We start from the raw sequence: 21,100 nt of genomic DNA on the forward strand, positions 1-21,100 counted from the left end.
GAGTCGCCACCAGTGTGGGACCCAAAAAGCCAGCACCAATGACTGTAGTTGGTGCCTACTACAGTGATTTCCAGCTTCCACAGGGATCCCACAGATATGGCACATCCATACTTACATTGGTCCAAGCTGGGCTAATGTAACTATGCAAAAATAGCTATACCTGGAATTCAGCTTTAAAGTGTAATGCTTTTAAAGTTATTAAAACTGGTCAGGTTTTACTGCCGTCTTCGCTCATTAATTAATGGCTATTTCATGTTTCATCAACTGTATTGTCCTGAGACAGGAAACAGTGACAAATCTCTTTAACATGGACAACAGCAATGAAAACATTTTGGTAAAGAATGGAAGGCTTAAATCTCCATCAACTATTACATGGCGTCGCCAATGGTGTCCCTATTGGAGATTTTCCCTTGCGTTCTCTCCCAATGACCCCATTGTCTCTGGCACCTGAATCGAGGTTAAGGCAAGAAATACGTCACCAGCACACCAGGGAACTCCATAAAAGGCTCCATCGCTTTATTGATTAACATATCATAACAAAAGATTGCAACATTTCAGAGCCAGGCAGGACCTCCTCTTCATTAGGGATGTTCGTCACAAGCCTTTATGAAGGGGTCCTGCGTGGCTCTGAAATGTTTCTATCTTCTGCTGCTTTTATGGAGTTCCTTGGTGTGCTAGTGACATATTTCTCGCCTTGAAGTCACTACAGCAACCACTCACTCTTCAGCCATTTTCAGGAACATGTGCATTAGGGATATTGTCTTGAAGCAAGGTTAAATCTCCCTAAAGGAGCTTTATCCAAAATGTTTTGGTGGGGTTTACCTTTTACGTATGTAGGGTCCCAAGATGAATCAATACCCCCCTGGTTGCCCTGACCCTATGAGTCCTCTGCCACCTCTGACAACCTGGGTTCAAACTTTTTTCCCTTCCCCTTCAAATGACAACAATAAGAAGGGAATACACAGAATTGATTAAATCAGCAAAATTTACTTAATGAGAGGGAAGGAAAAAGAAATCAAGAAGTCAATTCAAGTTTACCCTTTAAAATGTTGTCTCCCACAGGAATGTCATTAATCACTAAATAACAATTACTTATGAGATTTAAAAATTCAGCAGTGAACACCTTAATCCCTGTGCTCAACAGAGCGCACATAATGTCTATCTGAACAGGCTACAGTAAAGCAGAGGAATGGTTTTTATAAATGTTTGACCCCTCTCTACTGCTCCTTCACACATAAATGCAGAACAGTAGATAACAAATACAACTTTTAGCAAAGAGAACTGTGTTGCAATTCAACCTGCTCCTTCAGAGAGTTCTTGGTGAATTATAACTCTATAAGCTTTATTGAAATAAATCCCTGAAGTGGGGAGGGGGGTGAAAGTAGTCCTGTGTTGCTGTGTGACAATCCTGTTGATCTTCAACTAGCTCTTTGATGTTTGATGGTATGCAAAGAAACTTTGGATGGTAAAGCAGAGTAACTGACCCAATAAGTTGAGAATAGAAAGCAATCTTTCTGGGTAAATTAAACTGTAACTGGATTCACGGTGATCACTGACTTAAAGATGTTACATTTTGTGGAACTTCAAGCAACAGCAGAACCTTGGAAAGAAAAGATGTCTGTATATAGTGTCTATGATGTTTAATCTAGATCCTGGAACAGGAGGTGATGATGATGATGGTGATGATGATGGTTATGAGGATGATGAGGATCTCTCGGGAATGTGGCTCACCCAAATCTGATACCACTGCAGTAGGGATGAGCTTCGAGTTCGAGTCAAACTCATGTTCGACTCGAACACCGGCTGTTTGCAAGTTCGCCGAACAGCGAACAATTTGGGGTGTTCGCGGCAAATTCGAATGCCGCGGAACACCCTTTAAAAGTCTATGGGAGAAATCAAAAGTGCTAATTTTAAAGGCTTATATGCAAGTTATTATCATAAAAAGTGTTTGGGGACCTGGGTCCTGCCCCAGGGGACATGGATCAATGCAAAAAAAAGCCGAACCGTACCAGGTCACATGCCCTCAACATTGGGAGTGTGCTTTGGGGTAGCCCCCCAAAACACCTTGTCCCCATGTTGATGAGGACAAGGGCCTCATCCCCACAACCCTGGCCGGTGGTTGTGGGGGTCTGCGGGCAGGGGGCTTATCGGAATCTGGAAGCCCCCTTTAACAAGGGGACCCCCAGATCCCGGCCCTCCCCCCTGTGTGAAATGGTAAGGGGGTACAAAAGTACCCCTACCATTTCACAAAAAAACTGTCAAAAATGTTAAAAATGACAAGAGACAGTTTTTGACAATTCCTTTATTTAAATGCTTCTTCTTTCTTCTATCTTCCTTCATCTTCTTCTGGTTCTTCTGGGTCTTCTGGTTCTTCCTCCGGTGTTCTCGTCCAGCATCTCCTCCACGGCATCTTCTATCTTCTTCTCCTCGGGCCGCTCCGCATCTATGGCATGGAGAGAGGCTCCCACTCTTCTCTTCATCTTCTTCTCTTCTCCATCTTCTTCTCTTCTTCATCTTCTTCTCTTCTTCATCTTTTTCTCCGGGCCGCTCCGTATCCATGCTGGCATGGTGGGAGGCTCCCGCTGTGTGACGCGTCTCCTCTTCTGACGGTTCTTAAATAACGGGGGGCAGGGCCACCTGGTGACCCCGCCCCCCTCTGACGCACAGGACAAGACAGGACTTCCCTGTGGCATTCCCCGTGACGTCACAGGGAAGTCCCGTCAAGTCACCGTGCGTCAGAGGGGTGACTTGATCGGGTGGCCCTGCCCCCCATTATTTAAGAACCGTCAGAAGAGGAGACGCGTCACACAGCAGGAGCCTCCCACCATGCCAGCATGGATGCGGAGAGGCCCGGAGAAGAAGATGAAGAAGAGAAGAAGATGAAGAAGAGAAGAAGATGAAGAAGAGAAGAAGATGAAGAAGAGAAGAAGAAAAGAAGATTAAGAAGAGAAGAAGATGAAGAGAAGAGCGGGAGCCTCCCCCCATGCCATCATGGATGCGGAGCGGCCCGAGGAGAAGAAGGGAAGAAGACACCGCAGAGGAGATGCTGGACGAGAACCAGAAGAACCAGAAGAAGAAGAAGATGAAGGAAGGTAGAAGAAAGAAGAAAGAAGAAGCATTTAAATAAAGGAATTGTCAAAAACTGTCTCTTGTCATTTTTTACATTTTTGACAGTTTTTTGTGAAATGGTAGGGGTACCCCCTTTGTTAAAGGGGGCTTCCAGATTCCGATAAGCCCCCCGCCCGCAGACCCCCACAACCACCGGCCAGGGTTGTGGGGATGAGGCCCTTGTCCTCATCAACATGGAGACAAGGTGTTTTGGGGGGCTACCCCAAAGCACCCTCCCAATGTTGAGGGCATGTGGCCTGGTACGGTTCAGGAGGGGGGTGCTCTCTCGTCCCCCCCTCTTTTTCTGCGGTCTGCCAGGTTGCGTGCTCGGATAAGGGTCTGGTATGGATTTTTGGGGGGACCCCACGCTTTTTTTTTTTAATTTTGGCGCGGGGTTCCCCTTAAAATCCATACCAGACCTGAAGGGTCTGGTATGGAATTTATGGGGACCCCCACGTCATTTTTTTTTAAATTTTGGCCGGGGTTCCCCTTAATATCCATACCAGACCTGAAGGGCCTGGTATGGAATTTAGGGGGACCCCCATGTCATTTTTTTTTTTAATCTTGGTTCGGGGTTCCCCCGTGGGGAATTCCCGTGCCGTTTTTATCAATGAACTTCTATGTGTATTGTCGGACCGGCAATGCAATAGCCGCGAGTAGTTTTAAATGACTTTTTTTCCTTTGAAATGTCATTTTGCTGTCAGACTGTTCTAAACACAGAAAACATGCGCCCCTTTACAGGCATACTATAGACTCCCCCCAGGTACGAAATTTAAAGGGATATTACACTTTTATTGTTTGACTTTAAGCATTATTAAAATCACTGCTGCTGAAAAAACGGCTGTTTTTAAAACTTTTTTTTGCATTGATACATGTCCCCTGGGGCAGGACCCAGGTCCCCAAACACTTTTTATGACAATAACTTGCATATAAGCCTTTAAAATTAGCACTTTTGATTATTCATGTTCGTGTCCCATAGACTTTAACGGTGTTCGCGTGTTCGAACAAACTTTTTTCCTGTTCGCATGTTCTGGTGCGAACTGAACAGGGGGGGTGTTTGGCTCATCCCTACACTGCAGGATGGATGGGATCGTAGCGGCCTCCAGGCTGCCGCCAAACAGCTAAAGGAAGCTGTTTGCAGGTGCCCCTCCAGATATCTGCTGGATAATTCTGCAAAGCAGGCTGCGACTCAGCTGCAGCTCACACTATAAAAGATTCCCTGCATACAGATCCACACATGGTCCCAAGAGAGCGCGCCAGGCCTCAATCCCTCCCTCTTATAGTCTCTTAGTCTCTCCCAGCGGTCTGCTCTTCCCCATCAGCTAGCTGGTAGTTGTAGTTCCACATCACCCAGCCAGAGGGCGAATCCCATCCGTACAGACTACATGTCCCAAGATGCTTTGCTCTGGCATGTCTCTGATTAAGAAGGTAACAGGTCAGCATCAACTCAACACTAGAGGAAAACAGTTCCCCTTGCAACAATGCCACACGGTGTCTCCTGATTGCAGGAATAGGTAGATATCCAGCTCCTGGCTACACATATAAATAAAGACTTTATTTGTTATCCATAGTAGACATTTCTGTTTATTTTATGTAGTATCTTGCAAGAAATTTGTTGATTTTTAAAAATTTGGAAATAAGAACCAACCTGCACAGTGTAGCTCCCCACTGTAGTTGCTCTTTTAAATCTTCTTGATTGTTGACTGGAAAGTTGAAAGAGTGTGGCCAGCCTCTCTTCCATTAGTTTAGCAAAACTTTGGTTATTTGACCCCAATAACTGGGAATCGACCCCCTGAATGACTGTAGAGAAGAGAATTTCAAGAATAAGTTACCTCTTGGTTGTATTACATTGATATATAAAACTCACCCAACTTTTCACAGATAACGATATTAGAAAATGATGCCTCTCACATACAGCAGAATATGGGGAACTTTTATTGCGCCGTGGAATTTGAAGTGGTTGTAAATCCCCCATAAAAAAAAAACCTGCATGATAAAGGCATAATGAGCTAGTATGGATAGCATACTAGCTCATTATGAATTACTTACCTTAGATCGAAGCCCCTGCAGCGGTACTCGTACACCACTCCGGCCGGCGACATCACTCCCAGAGTTACTTCCGGGTATGTGCGCGGGAGCCGTCGGTAACAGCATACTAGCTGAAACAACGGCATGGACGTGCCATTGCTTCAGTGCGCATGTGCCAATGACGTTGGCACATGCTGATACAGGGGATATCTCCTAAACCATGTCAAAAGTGGTTGTAAAGGGTTTAGAACCACTTTAAAGCTCATTTAAACTTAATCACTAGAACAACCATTCTCAACCAGGGTTCTATAGAACTCTAGGGTTCCTCCAGAGATTTTTAGGGGTTCCTTGAGCAATGAGCAATTCCTGCCTCTCAGATAAGTAACCACTGACACCATTATTCTTTTTAGCTATCTTCCCAATGGCCACAAGTGTAAGGAACCAGAAAGTTGTTTCAAGGGTTCCTCCATGCTGAAAATGTTGAGAAAGGCTGCACTAGAATCTCAAATAAGCTTTAATATATTATATATATATATATATATATATATATATATATATATATATATATATATATATATATATATATGTATATATATGCTTTTAACATTTAATTTTGGATTGAATGGGCTTTCCCAAATGAAAAGCACATACATTGTTAGAAATGTGCTTGATTGAGAAAAAAAATCCATCCTGCTCCTTTGAATTTTCTTGTCACTGTGGTCAAAAAAAGGAACATCGATTTGACCCCATTGAATGTAAAACATTGGAAAACTGTCACTGGAACAGGAGGTGGACACCTGCTCCAGAGATCCTAACTCTCCCCTGCTTTATCCAAAATAAAGACTCTGCACGCGGATACCAAAAATGCCACGTTTTTAGGCATTCATGTGTTTTTCATTTAAGTGGTCTAAATACATCCCATCATCTTTAATGGGCCTGTACACAGAGGTGTGTAAACTTGCATGGCGTGTAGATCAGCAAAAGAAACAAATACAAAGTCTGCGTTGCTGGTCATTAGTTTACACATGTACGTGCATATACGCAAACATCACACCCCTTAACCTCCCTGGCGGTATGATTATTTCAGATTTTTGATGCTGAAAACGGTACAATTATTTTGCATGGAAATTTGGCATTTTATATTGCAGGCCTGTAATTCTTAGGAATAACTCACTTAAAGCGGAGGTTTGCTGAAAAAAAAATATTAAAAGCCAGCAGCTACAAATACTGCAGCTGCTGACTTTTAGTCTTTTACTCTCAGCTGCTGCCGCCACCATCCTCGGTAAGGGAATAAGGAAGTGAAGCCGTGCAGCTTCACTTCCTGGTTCCCTACTGCGCATGCACGAGTTCGCGCTGCGCGTCCTCTCAGGTCCCTGCTGTATTCTGTGTCTCACAGAATACAGCGTGGGAGGACGGGGTAGGCGGCGGAAGTGGCGTAGGTCACCGCAATCGCGGTGATCTATACCAGGAAGTGGGAGCAAATACCTGTATTAGACAGGTATCTGCTCCCTCCTCCCCCCTGAAAGGTGCCAAATGTGACACCGGAGGGGGGAATCCTCCATTTTTGGGTGGAACTCCACTTTAAATCTGTCCAAACAAGAGTCTAGTAGACATCCCGGGTATGATAGAGTTTGAAACACGAAATCATAAATAATAATATAATAAATAACTATAAATAATTATACCAAATAATAATAATAAGTATTCAATAATGTAATCAAATCAAAAACACTAAAATTTGCTCAGTTGCAGAATTTTCACTGTCATTACTTTTCAGTATTTGATGATGGATCTCCCCACAAATCACTATCGCTCAATTCTGCGAGTGATTCTAATTTATTATCGCTGTTTTCTAGCTGGTCTAAAACCCCTTTTGATGTAAAGGGACGGTTTTGGTTGCTATGGACAATCTCCAGTTTCCAGGCAGAAAGAACAGTTTTTATAATATAAAACTGCATGCAGAACACTGGACAAACCACTAGGGACAAAAGGGATGTGAAATAATTTCATACAGTAATGTAATCTGTAAGATTACAGTATACTGTATGTATTGTGTGTGTTTCATTTTTTGAATTTGGCGCCGTTCTGCGTCCCCGTGTGTCGCAACGCTTGCAGGGAACAGAGGTCGGCTCCGTGATGAATCGAGCGGAGGACGAGCCGCTCACACTGCGGGGAGACATCGCAGGATCCAGGGGACAAGGTAAGTAAGCTCTTCCTGGATCCTGCGATGCGATCCCAAGTCTGGCTCGGGGTTACCGCTTTTGGTTCTGAAATTCCACCCTGAGCCACACTCTGGAATACCGCCAGGGAGGTTAACAAAAAACAGTTAGAGGGCTACATTTTTTATGAGCAGATATGAACACATCTGCATTGTTTTCAATGAAGACATTCACACCGGTGCGTAATCATATTCTGCATTGAGATCAGCATTCATCTAAGGACATGTGTACAGGGGCAGCCCATCCATTAAGGGCGCACTGGCACTGGCCCCCTATCCATTCATCTGGCCCTATACAGGACGCCGGATGCATAAATTACAATGGGGGGGGGGGGTGTTTTAAAGAACGTGATTAGAGTCAGAGGCTCTAATAGGCTTCAAAATAGGGTGGGCTCGGGGGACAGAGCATTGCGAGCCGAGCCCGCCCAGTTGTGTGCCAATAGCGAATTAATATTCGCTATTTTCACACTAAATCTCCTCCCCGCCAATCCGGAAGCAGGTCTGAGACCGTTTCCTGATTGTCCAAAAGGAGAAGCGTGTCGATTAGCCACCGAGGAGGAGGGAGGAGACGGAAGCCGCTGAGCAGGGGAAGGGGAAGCTGCTGTGCCCGTGATGCCCACCGCCCATGCTGACAGCGGAGGAGAGAAGGGGAAGCCGCCCCTAATGCCAGCCGCCCACAATGCCCACAGAGGAGAGAAGGGGAAGCCGCCCGTGATGCCCCCCGCCCGTGATGGCCGCCGCCCATGATGCCCGCCATAGATGGGGTAAGTGCTCTGGGACCCAACTGACCGACCGTCTGGACGGGGGGGGGGTTGACTGTGGGTGCACTGTTTGCTGCCCCCCCCCCCAAACAAAATTACCACCAGCCGCCACTGCATGCATATATAGCCATTTATTCCAGACTGCATACAGCTGTTTCAGGCTTCATGGTCATCATCATTACAGTGTATGGAAACCATGGCTTCTATGGAGTAGGGCCATACAGGTTACTTTGGTTGGGTAGGGGGCAGTTTGATTGATTCAGTCCCTTCTCACCATACCTGTATGATTATACTGTCTCATTTTAATTCAGCTAATTTACCACTTGACCTCCAGAAGGTTTACCCCCCTTCATGACCAGGCCATTTTTTGCAATATGGCATTGCGTTATTTTGACTGACAATTGTGCGGTCATGCGATGCTGTACCGAAATAAAATGCATGTCCTTTTTTTCCCACAAATAGAGCTCTCTTTCGGTTGTATTTGATTACCTCTGTGGTTTTTATTTTTTGCGCTATAAACAAAAAAAGACTGACAACTTTGGAAAAAAAAACAAAACAATATTTTTTACTTTCTGCTCTAAAACATATCCAATAAAAAAAACTTAAAAAAACACTAATTTTTTCATCAATTTAGGCCAATATGTATTCTGCTACATATTTTTGGTAAAAAAAAATCCCAATAAGCGCATATTGATTGGTTTGCACAAAAGTTATATCGTCTACAAACTATGGAAAATATTTATGGAATTTTTATTTATGTATTTATATATTTTTTTACTAGTAATGGCGGCGATCAGTGACTTATAGCAGGACTGTGATATTGCAGCAGACAAATCAGACACTATCTGACACTTTTGACACTTTTTGGGAACCAGTGACACTAATACAGTGATCAGTGCTAAAATTCTGCACTGTCACTGTACTAATGACCTTGGCAGGGAAGGGGTTAACATCAGGGGCGATCAAAGGGTTAACTGTGTGCCTAGCTGATGTCTGTTTGCTTTGCAGGAACACAGGATCAATGCCTCTGTAACGAATGATCGGTGGGTGGCAGCGGTACCCAAAGATGAACTCCCGCTGTGTCTAATCACAGCAGGAGCGGGCCGTCGGTGGCACGCATGTGTGCCAGAGACCCGGAAATACAGGATCACATACTAGGCACATGATCCCGCACAGCAGAGCCGCCTTGCCGCTGTATATGTAAGTTATACGGCCGGCAAGCTGTTAAAATACGAATAATGGTATTATGGTCTTTACTTCAATCATGCACTTGTGAATCATCGACATGTGACTAAAGAAGCGCACCAAAAACGCAAAAAACGTTTTCCATTCTTGTCAATGGGGAGGGGTTCTCTTGGTGAGGTTTTTAACCCCTTCAATACAGGGCACTTATATACCTTCCTGCCCAGACCAATTTTCAGCTTTCAGCGCTGTCACACTTTGAATGACAATAGCGCGGTCATGCTACACTGTACCCAAACTACATTTTTATAATTTTGTTCCCACAAATAGAGCTTTCTTTTGGTGGTATTTAATCACCTCTGGGATTTTTATTTTCTGCTAAATGAATAAAAAAAAAGACCGAAAATTTTGAAAAAAAAAACCCTTTTTTTTGTTTCTTTTACAAAACTTTATAAATAAGTAAGTTTTCTCCTTCACTGATGGGCACTGATGGGGCTGCACTGACGGGCACTGATAAGGCAGCACTGATGGGCACCAATGAGGTGGCACTGATGGGCACTAATATGCGGCACTGATAGGTGGCACTGATATGCAGCACTGATGGGTACACATAGGTGGCACTGATGGGCACTGAAAGGCAGCACTGATGGGCACTGATAGGTGGCATGGATGGGCACTGATAGGCGGCATGGATAGGCACTGATAGGTGGCATGGATGGGCATGGATGGGCACTGATAGGTGGCACTGATGCACACTAATGGATGGTACTGATGGGCATCCATTGTGGGCACTGATTGGCATCCATTGTGGGCACTGATTGGCATCCCTGGTGGCCATGGGTGGCATACCCGGTGGTGACTAGTGGTGGGCATCCCTGATGGTGGCGTCCCTGGTGGTCCAGTGTGGGCATCCTCGGGGGGGCTGCACTGATAATCAATCAGCACAGACCCCCCGTCAGAAGAGCAGCCGATTGGCTCTCCTCTACTCGCGTCTGACAGACGTGAATGAGGAAAAACCGATCAACGGCTCTTGCTGTTTATACTGTGATCAGCCGTGATTGGACACGGCTGATCACAAGGTAAAGAGTCTCCGTCAGAGGCTCTTTACCTAGCTCGGAGTTGCGGTGTGTCGCCCCCGGGGGCACGCAGCGGCTTGTTATCCTGAAAGATGTCATATGACGTCGGTCAGGATAACACAACCACTTTGCCAACGTCATTTTGCTATATGGTGGGTGGCAAGTGGTTAAACGTGCACCAAAAATACAGTGTGCAGGACTTTTAAAAATGCCCTGCACCCGCAGAGCATTAGTGTGAAGAGTTCCATAGGATTTAACCTGGGTTCACACTATAGTGATGCAGGAACCTGCACGATTCCAGTCATCTCTCCCAAAGGCAGTTCTCGCATTGGATTCGCACAAAAAAAAAGGTGCAGAGACTTTTTTTTTTCCCGCACTGAAATCGGGTTGCATGGATGTTCACAGTCATGCGATCTGATTCCTGTCTGAATCCACAGTTCGCACTGCCCTCTGCGAACCACTGCGGGTGTCAATACAATATTAATGACACCCCCCAGATCGGTTCACAGATCTCAGTGCGAACTGTGGATTCAGACAGGAATCAGATTGCATGACTGTGAACATCCATGCAATCCGATTTCAGTGCAGGAAAAAAAGTCTCTGCACCTTTTTTTTTTTTTTTGTGTGAATCCAAATGCGATTTCAACCATACAACTGTATGGCTGATTTTCTCATTGCACAGACAGCGCATGTGATTCGCACCGCATTGCTCGTATATGTGTGAACCCAGGCTCAGGGTATAATCACACCCGATGCGCTGGGGTCCATTTGTGAACGCATTGCCAATGCACGGCAATCAAAAAATAATATTTCCTCCAAATGTAGTTCACACCAGTGCATTGCATTGCATTTGCCCAGTGCTGAAAAAAGGGATGCACTACTTTTTTTTTAATGCAACACATTCACATGCATGCAAACATGTATAAATGCAACTCACTGCAAGGCAAATCAAGGCAGCTTTCAAAGTAATTCAATCAAATTTGGCAGTATTTTTAATGTGCCCGCTATTTATTTTTATCACAAAATCACCCACATTTACCTACACTAACAACTAAACTATATACACCTAGCATACTAGCTAGAAAGTGCTACATTTATGTGCATGTTCACTTCTTGGTACATTGAGCCATTGTTGCTCCCTGATAGTCTTGTCCAGGGCTGACTGGGACGAAAATTTGGCCCTGGACTTCATCCAGACCAGCCCACTTTATTTTGCAAACATGTACAAAAGCAAGTAAATAAGTGAAGTGGGAGGGCTAATGTCATGCAGGAACATTGCTACAGCCTCATTGGCTGGAATTTCAGAAACCGACATTGCTGCACAACCATTGGCTGCCTTTCAGCAATGCAGGGGCACTGAGGCTGAGCCGGGTTGTGCACTAGGAAGTGAGGCGATGGGCAGTGCGGATGACAAGTCTCTCCCATACCGACTGGACAAACCCGCACCGGCCAACCCCGATGGCCACCCATGCACCCCCCCCTTTCACTGGCCATTAGCCGTTCTACTTTATTTCTCCTATAGGCAGTACAGCCAGTGGTGTATTTTGGTTTTGTGCTGCCCTAGGCAAGACTAAAATTGGGCACCTCCCCATATAAATTTTCTCCTCCCCTTCCTGCTTAATATCCACCCCTTCATCTATGGGCCGGGTGCGCGGTCCATGGGCCGGGGGCGCAGTCTATGGGCCGGGTACGTGGTCTATGGGCCGGTGGTCCTATAAACAAAAAATCATCCAGTGCACCACACTATCCAAACCTAATTGACAACAAATCACCCAGTGAAGGAAAGTGGAAAATGTGCAGGACAAAGAGCATCCCATCGGGAGGCATTTGTCGAAATAATAAAAATTGTCAAAAAAGAAACCTAACAAATTAAATGCCACCGGTGAAATAGGCTGGAGGCGAAAAGCCGATTTTACATCCGATTTAGCCAGTAAAGCCCCAGTACCGAAAGACCTAATTTGGATGATTGCCTTCTCAAAAGTCGCGTATGACACCGAACACAACTCCCCATTGATATCATCATTCAATGACCGGCCCTTTGAGAAGGACAAATGATGAATGATGCGAAAGGATCCTGACTCTCGCTTAGGCACCACACCTAATGGTGAAATGCGAAAATCTCTGAATGGTGGATGCACAAAAGGTCCCTCCACTCTTCCTTCTTCAATTTCCTTAAACACTTTTTTCCTAACCACCTGGGGATAAATACCAACTACGATTTTAAATTATCTACTACTGTACAACCTTCACCTAAAAAGCAGGACAGCGGGAAAAACATTAGTAAAACCTTCAATGAGCAAACGTGCTTTCTCCTTGTTTGGGTACCTGACCAGCCATGGGTGCATTTTTCCAGCCTCACTGGAGTGCAGGCTTTTGTGAAGAGTATCCTTCATCCCCTGACTGGGTCGCGGTCTACGGGCTGCCACACGGTCTATGGGCCGGGGTCGCAGTCTATGGGTCGGGCGTGCGGTCTATGAGCCGGGGTCGCGGTCTATGGGCCGGGGTCGCGGTCTATGGGCCGGCGCATGGTCTATGGGCTGGGCGTGCGGTCTATGGGCTGGGGTCGTGGTCTACGAGCCAGGGTCGCGGTCTATGTGCCGACGCGCAGTCTATGGGCCGGGGTCGCGGCCTATGGGCCAGGCGCGCGATTTATGGGCCGGGGTCGCGGTCTATGGGCCGGGCGCTCGGTTTATTTTGTAAAAAACATTCCTGGTCTAAAAATCAAGACAGCTAATATTTATGTATGTGATCAATGTCTGTAAAGTATTCAGATAAAGAGATCGTTACTGATTGGCATCATATTCAGCTCATGTAGACCACTGATAAATACAGAATTGTATCATTAGATAGCAGGCCAGCAAGGTTGTCCACAAATTAAATAGTATTCATATAGATGTGTCTATATCAGTTTGTATGAGGCCAGCTTAGCTGGAGTAGTTTACATTTTTTTTTTTTTTAAAGTGATTCCATCGCTCTCGCTGGTTCTTCCCTCTGACCTCCACTTATAAAGCTGGCCATACACTAGTTGCATTTTTAAAAACATTTTAATTTAAAGAACGTTTGTTTGATTTTCTAATTGTTAATGGGTTTAAGTCGGTTTGTTTTCAACCGCACTGCAGGGAAATTTGAAGGAGCAGCATGGAAATTTATTCTCACGTTAAACAATTTCTAACCAGCACGCGGAATCTTTGTTACACCTAGTTGCCATGGCAACCGAACCTAGCAGCTGACATTTACTTACTCGTGAACCGAGTTTCCTGATTGCAAAACATGAAGGGATTCTGAAGTGCCGTAATCATCTTAAGTACAGCAAATAAACCCGGGAATGTTTGTACGATGACACTGCTGTGTTCATAATGTGATTGCTGTTTGTTTACCAAGAAGGTAAATGTACTTCTAATGTTTACTTATGTATTGCACAAAAAAATGACAAGAATGTATGACGGACAAAGACACTAATTGTTCTCTATAAGTTTCATTTTCAAATGAAACATTCATGAAATGTACTCTCGTAACAAGATGGATGTATGAAATGTAACAATCTTTCTTTGCATGTGTCTGTGGTTTAACCACTTCAGCTCTGGAAGATTTGCCCCCCTTCATGACCGGGCCATTTTTTGTGATACGGCACTGCGTTAATTTAATTGACAATTGTGTGGTTGTGTGACCTCTGCAGTTTTTATTTTTTGTGCTATAAACAAAAATAGACAGTATTGAAAAAAAAACAATATTTTTTACTTTCTGCTTTAAAACACATCCAATAAAAATTAAAAAAAAAATCAAATTTCTTCATCAATTTAGATCAACATGTATTCTGCTACATGTTTTTGGTAAACAAAAACCTCAATAATCATATATTGTTTGGTTTGCGCAAAAATTAAAGCATCTACAAACTATGGGATATATTTATGGAATTTTTATTTATTTTAATTTTTTTAGTATTAATGGTTGACGATCAGTGACTTAGCAGGACTGCGATATTGCGGCTGGACAAATCAGACATCTAACTAAGACTTTTGACACTGTGACAAATAAAAAATACAATGATCAGTGCTAAAGACACACACTGTCATTGTACTAATGACACGGGCAGGGAAGGGGTTAACATCAGGGGCAATCAAATGGTTAACTGTGTGCCTAGCCTAGCCAGTGTTTATTTGCTTTGCAGGAACACAGGATCCATGCCTTCCCTACTGACAGAACGGTGATCTGCTTTGTTCTGTCTCTGTAACGAATGATCGTTGGGTGCCAGCGGACATCGAGTCCACCGTACCCGAAGATCAGGTTCCGATATGTATAATCACAGCGGGAGCCATCTGTCGGCCGCATGCATTTGCGCGTCCCAGACCCAGAAGTGCACGATCACGTACTAGGTCCACGATCCTGCACAGCAGAGCTGCCTTGCCGTTGTATATGTAAGTTATACGGTAGGTAGACTTATCGCATGACTGTGATATTGCGGTGGACAAATTGGACACCTAACTGACACTTTTTTGGGAACCAGTGACACCAATATAGTGATCAGTGCTAAAAAATATGCACTATCACTGTACTAATGACACTGGCAGGGAAGGGTTAACATGTAGGGCAATCAAAGGGTTAAACGTGTGGCCACCATGTGTTACTGTGTGCTGTTTTTTACTTTGTGCTTTGCACATTGCTGCTGTCAGAAAAGAGCCCTGTGTTTGTTTATCTACACAGTGCTCTCTTCGGTAATGTCCAGAGCCGATCGTCGGGTGCCAGCGACCAATCAGCAGCTAGCACCCACTGATTGGTTCCTGTTGCAGCCAGTCGCAGCACACCCAGGGCGGCAGGGGCGCTCCCTAGCTCAGCACGTGGATCACGTACTAGGTATGTGATCCTGCGCAGGAGAGCCGCCTTGCTGCAGTATATTTACTGTATATGGGCGGCAAGCGGAATAAAGTTTAAAATGAACTTTCAGTTTAATTAAGTTAAATACATTTCAGATGCATCAATAAAAAAGGTGTGCAAAGTCGCACAATTTGTTTTCCTAAAAAAGCAGACGCAGCCTGAGTAGAAAAGCCTGTCCCCTGCCAGCATGCTGCATGGAAGGACCTTTGCTCTCTGTGGGAAAGCAGTGGTCTCTTTGCAGAGGTCTGACATGCCCCCTGCTGAGTCAGAGCCAGAGCTCTCCAATCAGAAAGAAGCATGAGCTTTGCTGACTGAAGAGCTATAGGTCTCATTCTGCAGTGGGCCTGGCAACAGACCACCACTTCTCCACAAGGGTTATTCTCTGCCGCATGATGGCAGTAGACAGGCTTCTTTGCTCAGGCTGAAGTAGCTTTAGAAAGAAAACTAATTGTAAAGGTGGCCACTTATAAGTAGAATTTTTTTTTTAGAAAACTTTAATTTCAGTAATGTTCATTTGATTAAATCATTAGTAGTATCAAATCGACAATTGTTTTTGTGGCAGTGATGACAACATTTGAAAGAGCAGGACGGAAATCTTTTTTTGAACAAACTAAATGTGTCAAAAGTGTCCGATGCGTCCGCCATAATGTCTCAGTCTCCATAAAAATTGCAGATTGCCGCCATTACTAGTAAAAAAATAATAATAATAAAAAAGCCATAAATCTATCCCCTATTTTGTAGACGCTATAACTTTTGCGCAAGCCAAGCAATATGTGCTTTTTGCGATTTTTATTACCAAAAATATGTAGAAGAATACATATCGGCCTAAACTGAGAAAAAAAATTAGCTTTTTTTAAAAGAAAATTGGGGATATTTATTATAGCAAAAAGTACAAAATATTGTGTTTTTTCAAAATTGTCGCTCTTTTTTTGTTTATAGCGCAAAAAATAAAAAAACGCAGAGATGATCAAATACCACCAAAAGAAAGCTCTATTTGTGGGAAAAAAGAATGTCAATTTTGTTTGGGTACAGCATCGCACGACTGAGCAATTGTCAGTTAAAACGACGAAGTGCCGTATCGCAAAAAAATGGCCTGGTCATTGAGCAGCCAAATCTTCCGGGGCTGAAGTGGTTAATAAAGCACTTTGTCAAAAACATGTGCTGGTTTTATTTCATTTTGACATTTTCTTTGGGTGAATGGGTAAGGGAACAATGTACCCCATACTCATTCACATAGGGTGGGGGCAGGATCTGGGAGCCCCCGTGTTAAAGGGGGCTTCCAGATGTCAATAAGCCCCTCCGCCAGCAGGCTCCGACAACCACAGTCCAGGGTTTTTGGGAAGAGGCCCTTGTCCCCATCAACATGTTGAGGGCATCTGGCCTGGTATGGTCCAGGAGGGGGGGTGGGGGGTGCGCTTGCTCGTCTGGTATGGATTTTGAGGGGGACCTCGTGCCATTTTTTTTTTAAATTTTGGCATGAGGGTTCCCCTTAAAATACATACCGGAGGGTCTAGTATGGTCTTGGGGGGGGGACTCCACGCAGTTTTTTTAAAAAAAATTGGCGTGGGGTTTACCCTTAAGATCTATACCAGACCCAAAGGACCTGGTATGGAATTGGGGGGAATCCCATGCCATTTTTTTAAATTTTGGCATGGGGTTCCCCTTCAAGATCCTCAGAGCACCAGAGCAAGTCACATACCAAAGTCAGATCAGTTAAGATGATAATCTGACTTTGATCCTACTTCAATGATATTCAATAGGCTGAAGTAGGACCAAAGTTGGACCAAAGTAGTGCAGGAACCTTTTTTTAAAGTCGGACCAACTTGTGTCGGACCAGTTAAGTCGGCTCTCATAGGGATCCATTGATTTATACATGTCATGCGACATGTGCTCCTAAAGTCAGAGCGTATGTCATACCAGTGTGAACCCAGCCTTAAGGCTATTAGCAGATCGGCCTCTACAAACTTGGCAGTGCCTAAAAATGGAAAACAACTGAGCATGTGTAGAGCAGGGTAAGACAGTGTATTACTGGATTTTAAACAGTATAGGTGCTTATTTTTAATGTTTTACATAGCTATACCTGCAAAAGGGGCCAGTCTGAAGTGATCAAGCAGGACTTAACTTTCTGACTAAAGTTCCACTCTACACATCTTTTGTTTTGATGGATTATATTTAGCTTAATGTACCTGAAGGTTCATTTGGGCTTTAAGGAAATCTCCACTTTAACAGCTTCAAACCCTAAATGGATGACGTCCGTAACAACCAATGAGTCATGAGCTGTCTGTGGGGTTCCCCGCTGACGCTGAATTTAAAAAAAGAATTGCCGTCAATAAAAAACAAATCGGGAAAAAAACAGCGTGGGGTCCCCCACAAAATCCATACCAGACTCCCCGGCTCGCTGCTCAACAACCAACTATATACACAGTTTGTTATGGAGAAAAAGAAAATGCAAAACGCATGTAAAAACGCACCAAAAAACGCAACATTTGAGGATTTGGTGCATGTCCACTGAAGTCTATTACACGCAAAATGCAATCTGCTGTGGGAGAAAAAAGTCCCTGACCCTTCCAAAAACGCACCGGCTGAAAACTGCATAGGTGTGAACGTGTACCATAGGAAACCAGAGTAAATGCACTGTAGTGTGTTTCTGCAAAACGCACTAAAAAACACATAGGTGTGAACTTAGGATTAAAGCAGAACTTCGCTCTCTCAATCAACATTGACTATTTTTAATCCTTATGCTGCTAGCATTAGTAAATGGATAGGAAAGTATATAATATTTATTGTTTTAAACTTTTTTTCATTTCTTTAGTTACTTCCTGGTTTCTTGCCTAGGCAAATTATATCATACATCCCAGAAGTCTTCGGGGGGAGGGGCTTTCTCAGCTAAGCACACCCTTCTGCCTGCATGCCTGAGCTAAGGGCAGATGGAAATCTACATAAATCATCTGCCCTTACTCAAGATGGCCGTGGTTAAAAATGTTAGGGGGTGTTTTTCAATGTGATTTCTCAGAAAAATAAAGCAGGGAGAAATGGATGGATGGGTGGGATTGCTGAGAATATTAGAAATTAATTAAATAGCGTGTGGTGGTCGGATACAGTGTAGTTCCTATTTAAAGTATTGTGAATGGAGCCCCATGTGTCACAGGTAGAGCTGCCACCTGACAGTTAAAAATTGGATTGTTGTAAATGTTATTAATAGGAAAAAGAAGTCATAAGGCTGGTATTGCTTCCTAAAAAAGGTGATCACCTTATTCACTAGCCACGTTTTATAATAAGTATAAATTCAGTGCATCCAGAAAGTATTCACAGCGCTTCACCTTTTCCACATTTTGTTATGTTACAGCCTTATTCCAAAATGTATTAAATCCATTATTTTCTTCAAAATTCTACAAACCATACCCCATAAAGACAACGTGAAAGAAGTTTATTAAAACAAAAAAAAAACAAAAAAAAATCACATGTACATAAGTATACACAGCCTTTGCCATGACACTCAAAATTGAGCTCCGGTGCATCCTGTTTCCACTGATCATCCTTGAGATGTTTCTACAACTTGATTGGAGTCCACCTGTGGTAAATTCAGTCGATTGTACATGATTTGGAAAGGCACACATCTGTCTATATAAGGTCCCACAATTAACATTGCATGTCAGAGCACAAACCAAGCCATGAAGTCCAAGGAATTGTCTGTAGACCTCCGAGACAGGATTGTATCGAGGCTGCCCAGACAAACTGAACATTCGAGGCAGAAGGGCCTTAGTCAGGGAGGTGACAGAGAACCCTATGGTCACTCTGGCAGAGCTCCAGCATTTCTCTGTGGAGAGAGGAGAACCTTCCAGAAGAACAACCATCTCTGCAGCACTCCACCAATCAGGCTTGTATAATAGAGTGGCCAGACGGAAGCCACTCCTCAGTAAACAGGCACATGACAATCCACCTAGAGTTTGCCAAAAGGCCATCTGGTCTGATGAAACAAGGATTGAACTCTTTGGCCTGAATGGCAAGTGTCATGTCTGGAGGAAACCAGGTACCGCTCATCACCTGGCCAATACCATCCCTACAGTGAAGCATGGTGGTGGCAGCATCATGCTGTGGAGATGGTTTTCAGTGGCAGGAATTGGGAGACTAGTCAGGATCGAGGAAAAGATGAATGCAGCGATGTACAGAGACATCCTTGATGAAAACCTGCTCCAGTGCGCTCTGGACCTCAAACTGGGGGGAAGGTTCATCTTCCAGCAGGACAACGACCCTAAGCATACAGTCAAGATAACAAAGGAGTGGCTACGGGACAACTCTGTGAATGTCCTTGAGTGGCTTTTTCGGACCGCACTGGAAGCCTCTGAAGCAGCCGGCGGAGAACAGCGAAATCGGTCAGGCCATCCCACTGTCCACCTCTTGTTTTTGACCACTTTGTCACTTATACTGACACCTAAAGGAATGACAGACCCTGCTAGAGAAGATCCTCTCATTTACTAAAGGACAGCGGTGCTCTATGGACCCGATGAGTATATTCACACTCCTTTGGATGTGGAACTGTTTCATCTTTATACATTTCTACCCTGGATTACAAATGGTCCTTATAGGACCGGAATCAGTAGCTTGACTCTGAAGGGGCATATGGGGGAGGAAAAATTATAAGTTTGGTTTTGGATAGATTGACTTTGAGGAAGTGGTGTTACATCCAGACTGATATATCTGATAGTAAATTGTGATACGTGAGGAGACAGAGGGAGTGAGCTGCGGGGTAGAGAAATAGATTTGGGTGTCGTCAGCGTAGAGGTGGTATTTGAAGCCATGGGGGGCTATCAGTTGACCCAGGGAGGAGGTGTAGATTGAAAATAGTAGAGGTCCAAGAACAGAACCTTCGGGGACCGCAACAGAGAAAGGAAGAGGAGAGGAGGAAGTAGAGTTGTAAGAAACGCTAAAGATGCGGTTGGATAAGTAGGTAGAGAACCAGCAAAGAGTACAGTCACGGAGACTAAAGGCGTCGCCATATCTACATGCTTATAAGAGGTGGTCATGGTGTTACTAGTATGCATGTTTTTGCTTATATGTTACCGATTTTAATGTTTTTTTTTTTCTAATTGTTTTGATACTAATAAAATATTTGCATTTTCTGGTATGTATAGTGAATTGTGTCCATTAGTTCATTGGTCTTGGGATGTTTGAGCGCAATCAGGTTTTTTATTTTGAGTTAGAGTTTCGGCTTTTACCGAGAGCTCCGATCCCACTTTGTTCCCCCGTTTTTGTCATTTTGAGAGAAATATACAGGGTAACTCTTTTATTGCATTTTGTATGAGGCAGTACCTTGAAGGCCCTTTAACTTTGGTGTTTTATTCATCTTCCAACAGGACAACAACCCTGAGCACACAGCCAAGATAACAAAGGAGTGGCTACGGGACAACTCTGTGAATGTCCTTGAGTGGCTCAGCCAGAGTCCAGACTTGAATCCAATTGAACATCTCTGGAGAGATCTGTTCACCGATGCTCCCCATCCAACCTGATGGAGCTTGAGAGGTCCTGCAAAGAAGAATGGGAGAAACTGCCCAAAAATGGGTGTACCAAGTTTGTAGCATCATACTCAAAAAGACTTGAGGCTGTAATTGGTGTCAAAGGGGCTTCAACAAAGTATTGAGCAAAGGCTGTGAATTCTTATGTACATGGGATTTTTTCATTTTTTATTTTAAATAAATTTGGAAAGATTTCAAACAAACTTCTTTCACGTTGTTATTATGGAGTATTGTTTGTAGAATTTGGAGGAAAATAATGAATTTAATCCATTTTAGAATAAGGCTGTAACATAACAAAATGTGGAAAAAGGGAAGCGCTGTGAATACTTTCAGGATGCACTG

The 21,100-nt window shown here is 43.9% G+C and overlaps 1 protein-coding gene across 4 annotated transcripts in view; it reads right to left on the minus strand.

The window, feature by feature from the left end:
• Positions 1–21,100, minus strand: part of KIAA1549L (KIAA1549 like) — a 245,880-nt gene that overhangs the window by 107,815 nt on the left and 116,965 nt on the right. For all 4 annotated transcript variants that reach the window (XM_073604466.1, XM_073604464.1, XM_073604465.1 and 1 more), the window contains one exon: positions 4,757–4,908. In XM_073604466.1, coding sequence (XP_073460567.1) covers positions 4,757–4,908 — 152 coding nt within the window. The remainder of the gene's footprint in view (positions 1–4,756; positions 4,909–21,100) is intronic.

Source organism: Aquarana catesbeiana, linkage group LG11, assembly GCF_042186555.1.
Source record: "Aquarana catesbeiana isolate 2022-GZ linkage group LG11, ASM4218655v1, whole genome shotgun sequence".
Classification (NCBI taxonomy): Eukaryota; Metazoa; Chordata; class Amphibia; order Anura; family Ranidae; genus Aquarana; species Aquarana catesbeiana.